This window comes from Callithrix jacchus, chromosome 7, assembly GCF_049354715.1.
Source record: "Callithrix jacchus isolate 240 chromosome 7, calJac240_pri, whole genome shotgun sequence".
In the NCBI taxonomy this organism is placed as follows: Eukaryota; Metazoa; Chordata; class Mammalia; order Primates; family Cebidae; genus Callithrix; species Callithrix jacchus.
The window spans coordinates 121,355,921-121,373,602 of record NC_133508.1 but is presented as its reverse complement, the minus strand read 5'-3'; the positions used below and the strand labels follow the sequence as shown (position 1 = coordinate 121,373,602).

General features: G+C 33.1%; 1 protein-coding gene across 3 annotated transcripts in view; it reads right to left on the bottom strand.

Moving 5' to 3' along the window:
- PRKACB (protein kinase cAMP-activated catalytic subunit beta) overlaps positions 1–17,682 on the bottom strand; it is a 162,498-nt gene that overhangs the window by 86,368 nt on the left and 58,448 nt on the right. Inside the window, exon 1 of one of the 3 annotated variants that reach the window (XM_002751009.5) lies at positions 12,280–12,560. The exons of the other annotated variants lie outside the window; for them this stretch is intronic. Coding sequence (XP_002751055.1) covers positions 12,280–12,466 — 187 coding nt within the window. The 5' untranslated portion in view covers positions 12,467–12,560. Of the gene's footprint in view, positions 1–12,279; positions 12,561–17,682 lie in introns of those variants that run through there. 3 annotated transcript variants of the gene reach the window in all.

The window sequence follows — 17,682 nt, the reverse complement described above, 5'->3', positions numbered from 1 at the left end:
AGAATTAGAGGCCACTGAAATCAGTTTCTCCAATGGTTCAAGCATATCAAAGTCCAGATACTTAAATGAATCTCTTGATTTAAAATCATGGTTATTTCATATTTTCATATAATGATATAAAATTCAATTGAAAAAATACCATGAGAACTAAACAAAACATATCCGCAAGTTGCGTCTGGTTCACAGACCACTAGCTTGCTATCCCTGGACTAGATTTTAAGAAAGAAAGGCTAATTCTGGTACAGTGTGGGGATGGGCTGAAAGTACCTTCTCACACATCCAACTTGGCAAGAAAGCCTAGATGACTAAGCATATGAGTATAAATTAAGGAAATGAAATCCTTTGACATAACCCTTGAATGAACATAATACTAAAGAGTGAATCATCCTGTCATTAAGAACCACTGAGGTCTCTGCAAGGATCAGTTGCATCACATCAACAAGAGCAAGGATACATAAAATTTGTTGAGGCCACTTTTAAATCATGACACAATGTACCAGTGGTAAAATCAACAGCAGCTGAAAATGATATCACTAGCTTATATGTTCATGCCTACAATTCCAGCATTTTAGGAGGCTAACACAGGAGATTGCTTGCCCCAGGAGTTCAAGAACAGTCCGGGCAACACAATAAGATCTCGTCTCTACAAAAAATAAACTTAAAAAAAAAGTAGCCTAGCACAGTGGCATGAATCTATATTCCCAGCCAGTTGAGAGACTGAGGTAGGAGGATAGCTCGAGCCCAAGAGAACAAGCCTACAGTGAGTCATGATACATCACTGCACTCTAGCCTGGGCAACAGAGCAAGACCCTGTCTCCAAAATATAAAAATAAAAATCAAGACTCCATCTCAAAAAAAGAAAATCCCCATCTCTTTCTTCAACTAACTTTTGGAAAGCAAATTCGTCTCCTTGGAATGAGTAAACTCCTAGGAATATAGCAATATTTGAAGCAGCTGAAAGAAGACTCTAAGAAAAGACCTCCTTGGAAGTCTTGCTAATTTGAATAGACAAGTGTGTCAGTGATTAAACTAAATATTTAAAAGATGACAACTTATTTGTATCTCAAGTGAGCCATACTTGTTAAATAACAATAACTAGAAATCAGAGCTAAAAGCAACCATGGTTTTAGAAGATGCAAGTAATATTCAATCTCTCAGAAAACATGTCATTCTTCCTGTTCAACTTATTTCTTTCTGAATGACATCTTATTTTCAAAGTTATTTGTCTCTCAGATCACCTGCTACTACTAACAGATCAACTTTTAAAAGTGGAAAAAGTTTTTGTTCAAGATTGCTTTGGCTATTAAGGTCTTTTGTGGTTCTATGCAAGTTTTAGGATTTTTTTTCTATTTTTGTGAAAATTGTCACTGAAACTTTGAAAGAGATGGCATTAATCAGTAGATCACTCTGAATACTGAGGGCATTTAAATAATATTAATTCTTCAGATCCATGAACATTAGATAGCTCCATTCATTATGTTTTCTTCACTTTCTTCCTAAATGCTTTAGTTTTCAAATCTTAGTTTTTAGTTTTAAAAAGTTTAGTGTACAAATCTTTCACTGCTTTGGTTACATTTATTCCTACGCATTTTTTGTGATCTTGTAAAAAGAACTGCTTTCTTGATTTCTTTTTTCCATAGTTCACTGTTGGTATGCAGAAACACTACTGATTTATGTATTTTAATTTTGTATCCTGCATCTTTATTGAATGTTAATTTTAACAGTTTTTTTGGTAGAGTCCTCAGGGTTTTTTATATATAATATTTGCACATGTATAAGATTCTACTTCTTCCTTTCCAATTTAGATGCTATTTATTTATTGCCTAATTACTCTGGCTAGGACTTCCAGTATTATATTGAGTAGAAGTGGTAACAGGTGGGCATCCTTTCCTTATTCATGAAAAGCTTTAATCTTTTCACCACTATTGAGTATGATGTTAGCTGTGGGCTTATCCTATATAGCCTTTATTATGTTGCAGTACAGTAGTTCTATCACTAACTTTTTGAGAGTTTTCATCATAAAAGAATGTTAAAGATTCTCAAAAGCTTTCTCTGTGTCTATTGAGATGACTATATATAACTTTTATCCTTCATTCAATAGTGTATCACACATGTTGACTTGCATATGTTGAACCATCCTTGATTGTGGTGTATGATCCTTTAATGTGCTGTTGAACTTAATTTGCTAGATTTTTGTTGAGAATTTTTCCATTTATATTCCTTAGGATGTTGGCCTATGATTTTCTTTTGCAGTGTCCTTGTCCGGCTTTGGTATCAGAGCAATGCTGGCCTGGTAAATGAGTTTGGAAGTATTCCCCGCTCTTCAGTTACTTTGGGAGTGTTTGAGAAGGACCGGCATTATTCTTCCTTAAATGATAGAAATTTACATATGAAGCCATGAAGTACTACTGGGTTTTACTTTGTTGGGGGTTTTTTGATTAGTTATTCAGTCTCTATATTCCTTATTGGTTTGTTCATTGGATCAAACTAAAAGCTTTTGCACAAAAAGAAAGCAATCGACAGTGAAGAGAGAACCTATCGAATGAGAGAAAATACTTGCAAACCACGTATCTAATAAGGAGTTAATATTAAAAAATGTGTAAGGAACTCAAAACACTCAATAGCAAGAAAACAAATAACCCGATTTAAAAAATGGGCAAGGGACCTGAATAGGCATTTCTCAAAATCAGACATAAAAATGGTCAATGGGTATATAAAAAATGCTCAACATCACTAATCATGAGGGTAATAAAAATTAAAACCACAACAAACTATTACCTCACATATGTTAGAATGGCTATTATGAAAAAGACAAAAGATAAGCATTGGTTAAGATGTGGGGAAAAGAGAACCCTTGCACATTGTTGGTGAGAAGATACATTAGTACAGCCATTACAGAAAACAGTATGAGGAAACCTCAAAAAATTAAAAATAGAACCACCATATGATCTAGCAATCTTCTAAGTATGTATCCAAAGGAAATGAAATCAGTAGGTCTAAGAGATATCTGTACTCCCATGTTCATTATAGCATTATTCACAAGATATGGCATCCATGTGCATTTCCATTGATAGGTGAATAGATTAAAAATGTGGTATATAACTACACAGTGGAATACACTATTCAGCCTTAAGAAAGAAGGAAATTATTTCATTTGTGATAACGTGAATGAACCTGGAGGACATTATACTAAGTGAAATAAGGCAGACACAGAAAGACAAATATTGCATAATTTCACACATGTGGAATCTAAAAATGTCAAAATTGCAGAAGCAGAGAATACAATGCTGGTTGTCAGGAGCTGAAGGATGGGAAGGTTCAGGGAAGGAAGATTTGGAAGATGTTGGTTAAAGGGTACAAAATTTCAGTTGGACAGGATGGATAAGTCCTGGAGAATCATCATATAGCATGATGATTGCATTTAATAATAATGCATCAATACAGGTATATCCTTCATTTTATTGCATGTCACTTTATTGCACTCAGCAGATACTGCACTTTTTACAAATTGAGGGTTGGGGCAACCTCGTGTCAGGCAAATCTATTGGTTCCATTTTTCCTACAGCATGTGCTCACTTCACGTCTCTGTGTCACCTTTTAATAATTCTCACAATATTTCAAACTTTTTCATTATTATTGTATGTGTTATGGCAATCTGTGTTCAGATGTTACTATTGTAATTGTTTAGGACACCACAAACTGCACTCATAAAAATGGTGAACTAAATTGATAAAAGTTGTGTGTGCTCTGACAGCTTTACCCACCAGCGGGTCCCCCATTTCTCTCCCTCTCCTTGGGCCCTCCTATTCCCTGAGACACAGTAATACTGAAAGTACACCGATTAATAACCTTACATGGCCTCTTAGTGTTCAGATGAAAGGAAGAATTGCACATCTCTCACTTCAAATAAAAAGCTAGAAATGATTAAGCCTAGTACTGATGATATGTTGAAAGCTGAGATAGGCCAAGGGCTAGGCCTCTTGCACCAAACAGCCAAGGTGAGAATGCGAAAGAAAAAATTTCTTGAAGGAAATGAAAAGTGCTGCTCCAGTGAACACACTAATGATAAGGCAAACAGCCTTATTGCTGATATAGAGAAAGTTGCTGTGATCTGGAAAGATCACACCAGTGAAAGCATTTCCGTAAGCCAAAGCCTAATTGAGAACAAGGCCTTGACGCTCTTCAAGTCTATAAAGGCTAAGAGTGGTGAGGAAGCTGCAGAAGTCTGAATCTAGCAGAAGTTGGTTCGTGAGGTTTAAAGGAAAGAAGCCATTTCTATAACATAAAAGTACAAGATGAAGCAGCAAGTGCAAATGGAGAAACTGCACCAAGTTATCCAGAAGATCTAGCTAAAGTAATTGATGAATGGGGCTCAACAACAGATTTTTAAGGCAGACAAAACAGTGTTCTACTGGAAGAAGATACTATGTAGAACTTTCCTAGTTAGAGAGAAGACAATGCCAGGCTTCAAAGCTTCAAAGGACAGGCTGATTCTCACTAGGGGCTAATACATCTGGTGACTGCAAGTTGAAGCCAACATTCATTTACCATTCCAAAAATGTTAGTGCCCTCAAGAACTATGCTAAATCTATAATCTATAAATGGAATGAGAAAGACTAGATGACAGCATTATCTGTTTGCAGCATGGTTTACTATTTTAAGCCCACCATTGGGAACTACTCAGAAAAAGATTCCTTTTAAAATATTAGCGCTAATTGACAATGCACCTGATCACCCAAGAGCTCTAATGCAGATGTACAAGGAGATGATGATGTTTTCATGGCTAATACAACATTCATTCTGCAGTCATAGATTAAGAAGTAATTTTGACTTTTAGGTCTTATTATTTAAGAAATATATTTTATACAGCTATAGGTGTCACAGATAGTGATTACTCTGATGGATTTGGGCAAAGTAAATTAAAAACCTTCTGAAAAGGAGTCATTCCAGATGCCGTTAAAAACATTGTGATTTATGGGAGGAGGTCAGAATATCAACATTAACAGGAGTTTGGAAGAAGTTGTTTCCAAGTCTCACAGAAAAGTTTAATGGCTTAAAATTTCAGTGGAGAAAGTCACTGCAGATGTGATAAAAATGACAAGATAACTAGGATTAAAAGTGGAGCCTGGTTATGTGACTGTATTGCAGCAATCTCATGATAAACCTTTAACGGATGAGGAGTTCTTCTTGCAGATGAACAAAGAAAGTAGTTTTTTGGGATGGAATCTATTTCTGGTGAAGATGCTATGAAGATTATTGAAATGACAACTGAGTATTTAGAATATTACATCAATATTGTTGGTAAAGCAGTAACAATATTTGAGAGAACTGACTCAAATTTTAAAATAAGTTCTACTGTGGGTAAAATGCTACCAAAAATATCACATGCTACAGAGAAATCTTTTATGAAAAGACTTAGTCGATGTGTCACTTAGTTGTTGTCTTATTTTAAGAAATTGCCACCGCCATTCCAACCTTTAGCAACCACCACTTTGATCAATCAGCAACCAAAAATCAAGGCAAGACCCTCTGCAAGCAAAAAAATTAGGACTCACTGAAAGCTGAGATGATCATCAGTTTTTTTAGCAATAATTTCAAATTAAGATATATGCTTTAAAAAGATGTAATGTTATTGCACACTGAATAGACTACATTGTAAATATAACTTAAATGCACTGGGAAACAAAAAAATGTGTGTGACTTGCTTTACGGTGACTTTAGCTATGTTGTGGTAGTCTGGAATTAGACCCGCACTATCTCTGAGGGATGAATATACATGAAAATTGCTGAGATTCATTCTTAAACTTTTTCTGTGAAAAAAAAAAAACCATGTGAGGTGATGGATATTCATTTGTTTTAGTCATTTCACAATGTATACTTATATTGAACCATCATGTTTTACATCATAAATATATGCAATTTTATTTGTCAAGTATACATTTATAAAGCTGAGGAGAACGGGAGAAGAAGTAAACTTTCTAGGTTCAACTTACAAAGAATAGAGCTAAATGATCAAATCCATATTTTCCACATCCAGATTTTTGTTATGGATTGGTCTATTTTGGCATTACTATAAAGAAATACCTGAGGCAGAATAATTTATAGATTTATTTTGGCTCATGGTTCTATAGACTGTACAAGAAGCATAGTGCCAACATGTGCTATTGATGAGGGCCTCAGGAAGCTTTCAATCGTGGCAGAAGGCAAAGAGGGAGCAGGCATGTCACAAAGCCAAGAGAGGGAGCAAGAGAGATGGGGAGGTGCTATGTTTTTGTTTTTTTTTTTTAAACAACCAATTATTGCATAAACTAATAGAGTGAGAACCTGCTCATTACCCATTTGGAGGAAACCAAGCCATTTATGAGGGATCTTCCTTGAAGACCCAAACACCTCCCACTAGGTCCCACCTCCAACACTGGGTATCACATTTCAACATAAGATTTGGAGGGGACAAATATTCAAACATATAATGTTCTTACCATGATACTGGTAGTTGTAACAGAAGGAAGTATACTGGGCCATTATATTTTTTAATTTTTAAATATATTGTTTTGAGAATAAATTTTATAATGTTAAATGTGTTTTCATTTTTTCACTTTATTTTCATTTTTTAATTTTTTGAGACGGAGTCTCTGTCGCCCAGGCTGGAGTACAGTGAGTGGCATGACATTGGCTCACTGCAACCTCTGCTTCCTGGGTTCTAGTGATTCTCCTGCCTCAGCCTCCCGAGTAGCTGAGATTACAGGTGTGTGCCATCACACCTGGCTAATTTTTGTAATTTTAGTAGAGACAGCATTTCACCATGTTGGCCAGGCTGGTCTCAAATGTTTGACCTCAAGTGATCTGCCCACTTCAGCCTCCCAAAGTGCTGGGATTACAGGTGTAAACTACCACACCAGGCCTTACTTTTTTTTTTTTAAATTTCATTAAGGATAGCAGTTATATAATTATTTTCACACATTCTCAAGTGCTATAAATCTATGAAAAAATAATTACTATAATAATTAACTCCAAAAAGATATGTGTGTTTTTCGGGGATTCAATTAATTTAATGCAAAAGCCTTAAAATGGTCATAACTTCTTCAAATTTATCCTATAAAATAAAAAAATCCTAATATGTACAAAGATTTAGTTACAAGGATGTTTATCATGATATTTCTTAATGTAATAGCAAAACATTAGAAACAGCCTAGATAGCCAATGATTGGTTAAATAAATTATGGCACATCCTTCTGATTTAATACAAAATAGTATTGTAGAACAATTCCTTATAAGGAAAAATGTTACTAAACACTATGTATTGAAAGATTCAAATTTTGGAGCTGGGCTGGGTGCAGTGGCTTAGGCCTGTAATCCCAGCACTTTGGGAGGCCAAGGCAGGCAGATCACTTGAGCTTAGGAGTTCATCAGCCTGGGCAACATGGTGAAACTCCACCTCTACCAAAAATACAAAAAATTAGCCAGGTATAGTGGCATGTGCCTGTAGTCCCAGTTACTCAGGAGACTGAGTTGGGAGGATCCCTCGAGCCTGGGAGGCAGAGGCTGCATGCAGTGAGTTGAGATTCCCACCACTGCACTCCAGCCTGGGTGACAGAGCAAGACTGTCTTAAAAAATAATTAAAAAAAAAAACGATCTGGTAGAAATTTATGTGTCTATACACAAAATAGAGTATATATGCAAAAATGGTAACAGTCATTACCTTTTGACAAAATTGTGAGTTTTTTTTTACTTTTTTCTCCCCCGTGGTTTCAAAATTTTCTCCAGTGAAGATACACATTTAGAAATCATATTAAAAGGTTATTAGACAAAAAGTGCTTCTCATGCCTTAGTGTGCATGTAAATCAGCTGGGAAATCTTAAAATGCAGATTCTGACTAAGTAGGTCTAGGGGTCTGGGTTTCCTCATCCTGACAAGTTCCCAGGAGATGCTAATGATGCTGGACAGGGACCACGTTGGAGTAGCAAGCTCTCTTCTAACTCTGTCACATGGCTATTTTTGCAAAGCACAAGCAAGTAAAAGCTTCTGGTTATGTTAGTACACTTGATATAGTACTTGCATTGCTAAACGGCCCATGGAATCATTTCCTGATTTCAACATCATTTAATAACCCAACTACTTTAGTTTTACTAAAAGTCTGCCTATTACTCAATTTTTTATTAAAAATCATGATAAAAATGCATAGGTAACACTAAAAAATTGGTATTTACTAGAGCCAGGTCAGCATCTGACTGCTTTTAGTTAATGGTCATAGGCTTTTAAAATAAATTGCAAAGATCACAATAAAAGAAATTAGCAGAAGATCACTTGTGTAATACTGCAGCACTATTTACCATTAATTTAACAAATAACTCAAGATTTACTGAAAATTATGCTAGTAATACTGAAATAAACTGACAAGTTATTTGCCTTCAAGGTGTTCAAAATCAAATATGAGAGGCAGATTCATAAGGATTTACAGTAATACATTTTAAACCACATTAAACTATGAACAAACCACATTAAAAGTTAAGTATAAGATGATATAAGAACATAAGGAAGAGCATAGATTCTAATAAGGATGAAGGATAGATAAATAAGATGCATTGGTGGTTTTATTACAGAGATGATAACTGAGAGGATACCTAAAGTATGGACAAACCTTACCACTGGTGGAATCAAAGAAAGAGAATTCCAGACAGAAGCAGCATCTTGAATAAGCACTGTATAAAGGGAATCTATTATCTGACTATTCATTGCCATGCCATGTCAAAAGCATTACTTCTAATTAAATGCCCAGCAAAAACAGAAAATATACAGTAGCTATATACATTTCCATGTAGTAAAGTAAGCAAGTTAACTCATCCTGTATTATGCTAGTTAAAATCTTTAGGCTCTTTTAACAAAGGTTGCATTATATTATTTTGCACTTTAAAAAATGCATTGGCTCCCCACTAATATAGCATACTACAAAATTCTGGATGTCTAACAGAAAATTTTTAATTAAATCCAGAAACTAATTTTTCCAGACAATATCTTACTAAATCTTTTAAGTAATTTCTAAATGTTCATATTTTCATATATTTGTGTATGTTATTTTCTTAAAATAATCTTCTTAACTGGGTCTCAAAATTTTATTATTTGTTAATGTTTTTGAAGGTCCCCATTTTCTCTTTAGTAATAGTTTTTCTCACACATAGCTTCCACAGGAGGCTACTTAGACATCTAAAGCAACTATTTCATCACGCCTTGAATATTATGTTTGCTCTTCCTACTCTTCTTTTTGAAGATAAAAACTAGATCTTATATTTCCTAGAACCTTGCTTGCTTACTATGATATAGTAAATACTCAAAATAGTTTTACCAAATGAGTAGAAATTAAGTAGAAATTGACTACTACAAAGAAGCTTATGGAATAGTTAGTTGCAAGTGGGAAAAGCTGTTGAAAAGACAATGTAGAAAGTCTTTTAGCTGAGAAGTTAAAATGATATTGATTCAATGGGCTAACAAATAGGAGGTAAACTGTCTGAGAGACTGCATAAAATTTGCAAAGGTAGAACTGACTAAAGTGGTCTACTGTAACCACTTTATAATTTTGTGCGAGGATATCCATAATCAAAATTGCTCATTTGTTTAATATCATATTTAAATCTAAGATTTACTAATATGGATTTGCATTTACAAGAGAAACAGCCTGTCAATTCATGGGAAAGGAGAAAGGAAAAGTATTTGATGGCATTGACCTATTTTCTTCTTAAAATACTGCAGCTAGACATTCATTAAGTCAGCATTATATACCTTTACACATTTATGATCTAACGAAGATTAAAAAGCTAACCATAATAAATTTGCTAGAAAGAGAACTTAATGAATGTCAATACTCTCATTCATTCTGAGTTGGAACAAAAAGCAGAATTCCTCCATGCTTTTCTATGAACTTCATGTATTTATATGTGCATGCAATTAGCTGTTACACATTTATTTAATCAAACATGAATTTCTGTAAGTTTAACAGTAAAGGATGAAACACCTGGAGACCACTATGTGGTCTTTGTTCTGTGTTTCTTCCTACATATAATGTCACTGGACAAGAAAGAAACTTGGATTAAAGCTTGATGCATTTCATATCTCCTAAATTAGTAATCAATTTTTATACAACAGTTTATGAACTTAATTTTTTTGTAACTTGGTATAGTTTCTATGCTTAGTTGATTTCATTTAAAAAAACACTTTAGGAACAAATATATTCAGTGTTTATCATCAGGAGACATTACATTCCCCTTTCTTGTCAAACGAGTCATACAAGTAAACTGCTTTAGGAAGCTTTGAAGAATGTGGTTCATATGAAACTTTGTACAGTCAGAACTCCTTCTATAGCTAATTTGCCAAATGAATAAAAATTATGTTTTCACCATAAAAATAAACCTCGGAATTTTGAAATGATAGGATTCCTCTATTTCAGCTCTATCACTGTTTTCTCCTCCATATCAACACATTTCATAATTAGAGCTTCATGCTACCATACTCATCCTTAGATATAAAATTATTATCTCTACTATGGTATTTGGGGATATAAAAAGGAGAGTCAAGTAAAGGAATACTTTAATGAACATTCAGTTAATCTTTAAGTATTTCTTACACCATGTATATTATTTGCAGGGCTACATGGTTTGCTCCTAATTTTTTGTGAACAATGATTTTATTTGTTTTGACTTCACGATTAAAAATAAATGAAAAACAGCATTTTATCAGTCTGTTTTTCCAATAGAAACCATGGCTTATACTATTTTCCATTACTAGATTTTAAAATGTGTTTTAGAAAGCATTGCAGGTCCCATACATTTAAAAAGTGGTGAAAGTCTAGTTCAAACATACCTTTTAATTATTAAAAACCCCTAACATTAATTTATTTGAGACATTTTTACTAAACATCCACTATACAAGGAGCAGGTATTAATGAAACAGAAATTAATTCAATTCTGTCTTTATTCCTCATTTAACTTTAAATTAAAATATATTTGAAATGCATAAATAATTTTCAAAAGGATTTAGGAGACTGCAATTTAAAAGAATAAGGCAAAGATAACAATTAATAAGCTATTGTTACTGTTACATGGTAAAGTTTAATAATATGTCATTATTTCAATATTCAACAGTTCATTAACTTGATTTTATATATATGTATGTATATATATAATTCATATTCCTAATCCATCAACTTGCTATAAAGTAAAGACTACTTTAACCCAAAACCTTTTAAGTGGAAAAAAGTGTACAAATATATGTTCTTCCTCAATCTCCCTAAAATAGTTTGAAGAATGTAAAAAAATTTCTGATTCAGTAAAAAATTAATTCAAATAAGCTTCTATAACACTGTTAAGGTGCTGTATAAACCTATAAGTAACTTTTATAAGCCATTCTTGATTTTGCTTGGCTGTTGTTAAACTGAATTTTCTTCCTTAACTGCTATCGAATACATAAACAGAAAGATCAAACCCTAGTGCTATCTGATGATCAAACAAACACACCAAAGAGGGCAAAAGTTTCAAGGGTAATTCTATTGTTCCTCTAATCGGAGTGACAAAAATACATTAAGGAGGGTCCAAGGTGAGATGAAGAATGGCGGCACTAGTATTGTTTATATGTGCAACTTATCTTTTAGAGTGTATGGCACCAAAAATGGTTCCATGGTACCAGTTAAGCAAAGTAGTAAGTCCAAACATTTTAATGTGCCTGGAAGGAATGCGATTCATGCATAATCAATTTTTTCCTGCATTTCAGTCATATGTATAAATAACATGAAATATAAAGTTTTGATAGCCATGTTATAAATGTAAGAATTTAAATAGAATAATTATGGTTTTATTTTTTAAATTCCTGTTTGTAAAACTGAAATAACTTTCACCCATGCATTTAAAAATAAAAACATGGCAAACACAATAGAAATCTAATTATAAATTCAAGAGTCTTGTTGCCCTTTCAAAGTTTAAAGCTTAAAAATACAAAACATTTTAAGAAGTAAACAGATGATTGTTTCTAAATCTTAAGTATTTTGTAGAAAACTCTGTCACCGATATTGAACTTAAATTGTCAGAAATAAAACCATACAACGATGAAAGCTGCATGATTCAGTTCAACTTACAATCAAGTTTTTGTGGAATTCTTTTAACTTTATCTTGTAAAATGTCCTTGTGAAAATTAGAAAACGACAAACAAAAGAGGGTTCTTTATGTTTGATTGTAAAACTCCAATTACCATTTTAGCTGCTAGTTATAACGTAGCATTTAAAAAATAAAACTTACTTGATCTGTCCCATAAGGCAGTATGTTCAGAGAAATGAAGGCTGTCATTTTCCAGAGCTGTTTTCTGATCATGTGCAGTACCTTTGGAGTGTCTATGAAATAACCGGCTAGCAAAACCTTCCAATTTCTGAAGAGCTGTAGTTGTACCTGTATACTGGTTACAAGGTGGTTCTCTATAAGCTGCCATTCATGTGCATTTACACTTTACTTAATGTAACTGCAAATATTCCCAGAAAGAGCTCACAACTTCTTACACAGAAGCTAAGAGCTATGCATGTCTCAAACTTCCTGTTTGCAGGGTATTCAAACCACTACTGCTGTTCTGTTTCCTGTTAATATAAAACAGCACATTACTGAGCTTTTCTTAGCAAAACACTTTTCATCTCAGCTAGAGATGAGGATTTTAAAAACTTGCAATATCTGCCTAAAAGGCTTTGTGTTTGGGTGTTTTAATATTAATATACAGGTCAATGCAATGAGAGCATTAAATATAAAACTAGTAGGCTGAACATTTAAATAAAACTAGTTAAACATGTATGACAAGTCTATGCAAACAACTGAAGGCCAAGCTGTCCTCCAAATACAACATGCTAAAGACAGGCTGTATTTTTTTCTAGGAAATCAACTAATATACAGATTTTATGAATCCTTATAAACAGCTAACTTTTCATCAAAAAAACTAGTATGAAATGGATATTACAAAACAAATTTATAAAACATATAAATAAAACAATCTGAAATAGCACTTTTAAAAATGGAAAGTTTCTAATACATTGATTTAGGTCTAATACATACAGAACTACAGACACTTAGTATGTCAGTATTGCTTATCAAACTTATAATCTGCTGATATACATCTATTACCAGGAGTATATTTTAAAACATTCTAAAATTTGAAAAAAATAACAAAATACAAGATTTAAATTACATAAAATCCGCCATACCAAGAAATTTCAATTGAGAGAAAAAAATGTTCTTTCTAGTTGGCTGAGACATGCTAATTTTAAAATCTTACCACTGAAGACTACTACTTACCTAAATCCCTGATTTAGTGATCTCACTTAGAAACATCTCTCTCTCTCTCTCTCTCTCTCTCTCTCTCTCTCTCTCTCTCTCTCAACAACAACATCAACAGAGTTTTGCTCTGTTGCCCAGACAGACTGCACAGTGGTGCAATCTCCTCTCACTGCAACCTCCGCTTCCTGGGTTCAAGTGATTCTTGTCCCTTAGCCACTGAGTAGCTGCAATTACAGGCTCGTGACACCATGCCTGGCTAATTTTTGTATTTTTAGTAGAGATGGGGTTTCGCCCTTGCCCCTCAGTCACCCGAGAAGCTGGGATTACAAGGCGTGTGCCGCCACCACGCCTGGCCAATTTTTTGTATTTTCAATACAGATGGGGTTTCGCCATGTTGGCCAGGCCAAAAGTTGTTTTAAATTCCTGGCCTCAAACGATATGCCCACCTTGGTCTCCCAAAGTGCTGTGATTACAAGCATGAGGCACCGCACTTGGGCAAAACATCTCTTTTGATTAAAAGTAAATAAAATTTGCCTTGTTGATTTTCAGGAATGAAAGTAACTGGTGGCATTTAACAAACATTTTGAGTACTTGTTTTTTGGCACTAAAGGGTAAGAAATTTGTGTGGTTTTCTTTGGAGGCAGAGGGGAGGGGTGGGGAATAAAAAGGAAGGGAAGGAAAGGAATAAAAAAGATCTATCTAAAACAATCTATCTTAAAAAATCTTAGTTCAGATTTACTGCCAACTGTTTGACAAACATGAAAAATAGAAACAGTAATGACAAGTACAATAAATAGGAACAATAATGTAATTAAATTAGGACTACATACAAAGTTAATAAGAAAACACTGACTAATGAATTTTGCCATGTAACAGCTCATTTGTGTATTTTGTTTTGTGTAATGAAATTTGTATAAATCTAAACAAATATGTAACAGCATCTATAATCTAAATTAAATTTGTAGCTTTATGTATAAATATTGTGTGTGCATAACAATTTATTAACAAAACACCAATGAATTTTGCCACAGTAACAGCTAATTTCTATATACTTCTTTTTGTGTAATAAAATTTATATCAATCTAAACAGATATGCAATAGTATCTATAAGATAAACTTCTTAAATTTGTAGCTTTATGTATAAATATTATTTGTGCATAACAATAACTTGTTTCTTAACATCTGGTAGTGCCTTATATAACACAGACACTGATTAAATGTCTGTAGTCTTCAATAAACATCTGCAGAGCATAGGCTGACACTGTAAGGGAAGAAATGAATAAAATTACTGAATTCCCTTGACTTGCTCTAATGAAGGAAATTCTAATCATCTTCAAGGCTCGGTTCAAATGTCACCTCTTCAGTGAAGTCTCCCACTTACTAGGAAGATAAACTTTGCTCCTTTGTTTTCAGTCATCTTATAATATTATGTTAAAAGGTATTCTTTATCAATTTATATGACCCTAAATTGTGAGATACTTGAATTCACAAATGAAATGCATGTATGACATACTCAATAAACATGTAGAAAGAAGTATCCTCTCATTTTTAACTATTTAAAGGTCTAAAGTAGAATCATCAAATACTTGAAAATGTTTGAATTTTATTTATGATAGGACCATAGATAATCCAACAAGCACCAACTGCTCACATATAGACAACAGCAATAGAACTGATACCGAACTTCTCCTTTTTTCTCTATATTGTTACTAAATTTTATTCATTCTTTGAATTACATTTTTATTCAGTGCCAATGCAGATTTCTTAAAATAACTTACTGTTTTCTCTGCTTCGAATCATCCCCTTTAATCATTCACTTTTCTGACATATTAACCTCCCCAAAATATTACACTCATGGTATGCCATTGCCAAATACACAAACTAATCCGAACATTTCGGCTCGACCATATTAATTTTTAACACGTCTAGCCAGATTTTAAATTTATATTCAATGTTGCTCAAGTACAGAAACTGCAGATTCCTAACTAGAACACTGATTAAAACAATGCATAAGCTTTAAAACAAAATTACTATAGCAAAAAGAGTAAACTTCACTAGATGAGTTCATCCTGAAAACATTATACTTTAAATCTGCACAGCTTAAAAAATAAAATTGTTTCAATTTGTAATCAAGTCCTTCCAGAAAATAGAATATTTAATCTTTAGAGCAATGTTTCTACATATGGAAATGTGACCAGGAAGCTATTGCTATGAAAGTGCTTAGGATATTTGATTCTTGATTAAAAAATAAATAAAAAAAAAAAGAAGAACTCTACTGGCATCTACTGCTAGAAAGAAACAACTGCAGTTTTAACTAAAACTATGAATTTCTTCATAAGTGAAATTAATTTTAAGAAGTATACTGCTTTTTATTCTTCCTAATGGTGTTTCCATAACTTTAATTTGCACTAAATGTCCTGCCATGCACCCAGAATTTGCCAGAATAGCTTATCTTGTAGTTAAATAAGATTTTAAAACTAGAGTGTAATCAACTTCATGAGGTTGATTTTATTCCTCATTCATTCTGCATTAATTTTTAAAATTATAGAAATTTCCAGAGTTGAACCAGCTTTAGTTGTCATAAAATACTACAAAATACTGGTTTCTTCTATTTAACAATAGTGATGACATACTTACCAAGCACTTTACAACATATAAAGTGATTTGCTCTGTAAAACCATTTTGATATTATTGAAAGGCAAATAAGATCCTTAAAGTAAGCAGCGCAGGTATTATTATCCTTGTTTTAAGATGCAAAAAATAAATTTATAAACATTAAGTCACTTGCCCAAAGTCACCTAGGTCTTCAAACTCCTAGATTAGGGTTCCTTGTACTGCAGGACACTGATTACACAAGCAGTAAACATTTTTTTTAATGCTGTTATTTTCCAAATAAGGGTGAAGAAGTGGGGGTGAAAGATTAGTGGTGGGTACGATTGATTCTTAGATATATTGTCCTAGGTCTGAAAATTTGCTGAAAAGGTTTTCATTAAGATGATCACCTACAGCCATTCAATTTCATTGTCCATGTTTGTTACAATCCTGTTGGGGCCAAGCAGAACTACGTACTTTAGAGTTTAAACACTGAAGAAAAGAAAAACACGAAAACATATTTAATGTGTAAATGATGTATTTGCTCCATGTGGAGGACAAATGGCATGACTATAACTCCTGCTATTCGTATAAAGGTTTTAGGGTAATAGTGTTCCTTTTTCCAGAATGTTATATATAAGTGGATTTATAGACTATGCAACCTTTTCAGATTGCCTTCTTTAATTCAGTATAGTATAGCAAATGTGATTTATCTATGTTGTGCATCTTACTAGTGCACTCATTTTTATGGCTGAATAGTATTCCATTGTAAGGAATTAGCATAATTTATATATCTATTTGCTAAATTTTATTTGCATCTTTATCAAAAATCAATTGACCATATTTGTGTGAATCTATTTCCGGATTCTCCATTCTCTTTCACTAATCTATATATGTGTCAGCTCTTTCACCAATACTACACTGTCTTGATTACCATAGCTTTCTAGTAAGTCTGAAATCTGATAGTGTAAATCTATGCTTTTTCCTTTTTTTCTGAGTTGTTGGGGAATTACAGTTTCTTCACCTTCAGGTATAAATTTTAAAATCAGTTTATCTATGTCTACCAATATAATATTGCTGGGATTTTATTTGGATTCTATTTATTGGAAGAAATGATACCTTAATTATATTGAGTCTTTCAATCCATAATCATAGCATGTCTCTTCATTTACTTGGGTTTTCTGTTTTCTTTCATCATTGTTTTATAGTTTTCAACATACAGATCTTGAACTTTTTTTGTTAGATTTATACCTAAGTATTTTTAAAATTGGAGCTATTGAAAACAGTACTTTAAAAATGTTTTATTAGGTTGCTGCCAAAGTAATTGCTGTTTTCACCATTACTTTCAATGGCAAAAACCTCTATTACTTTTGCATTAATCTAATATATTGTTCATTGCTACTATACATTATTATATTTCAAAATTACTGGTGCTAAACTCAGTTTCAGGAGACTTTGTAGATTTCTTGGAATTTTCTATGTAGGCAGTCATGTCATCTTTCTACAGAAATTGTTTATTTCTAATCTGTATGCCTTATATGTCTTACAGTGCAAATTCACAGTGCAAATGTTGAACAAGAGTAGTGACAGTGAACATCCTTGCCTTATTCCAAGTCTTCGGAAGAAAGCATTCAGTTTTTCATCATTAACTACTATAATGTTAGCCATAGACAGTGTTTTGTAGATGCCTCTTATTGAGATAAGAAAGTTTCCTTTTTTATCCTAAGTTATCTTGAAAGATGCTGAATTTTACCTAATGTGTTTTTAGCATTTGTTGATATAATCATGTGGTTT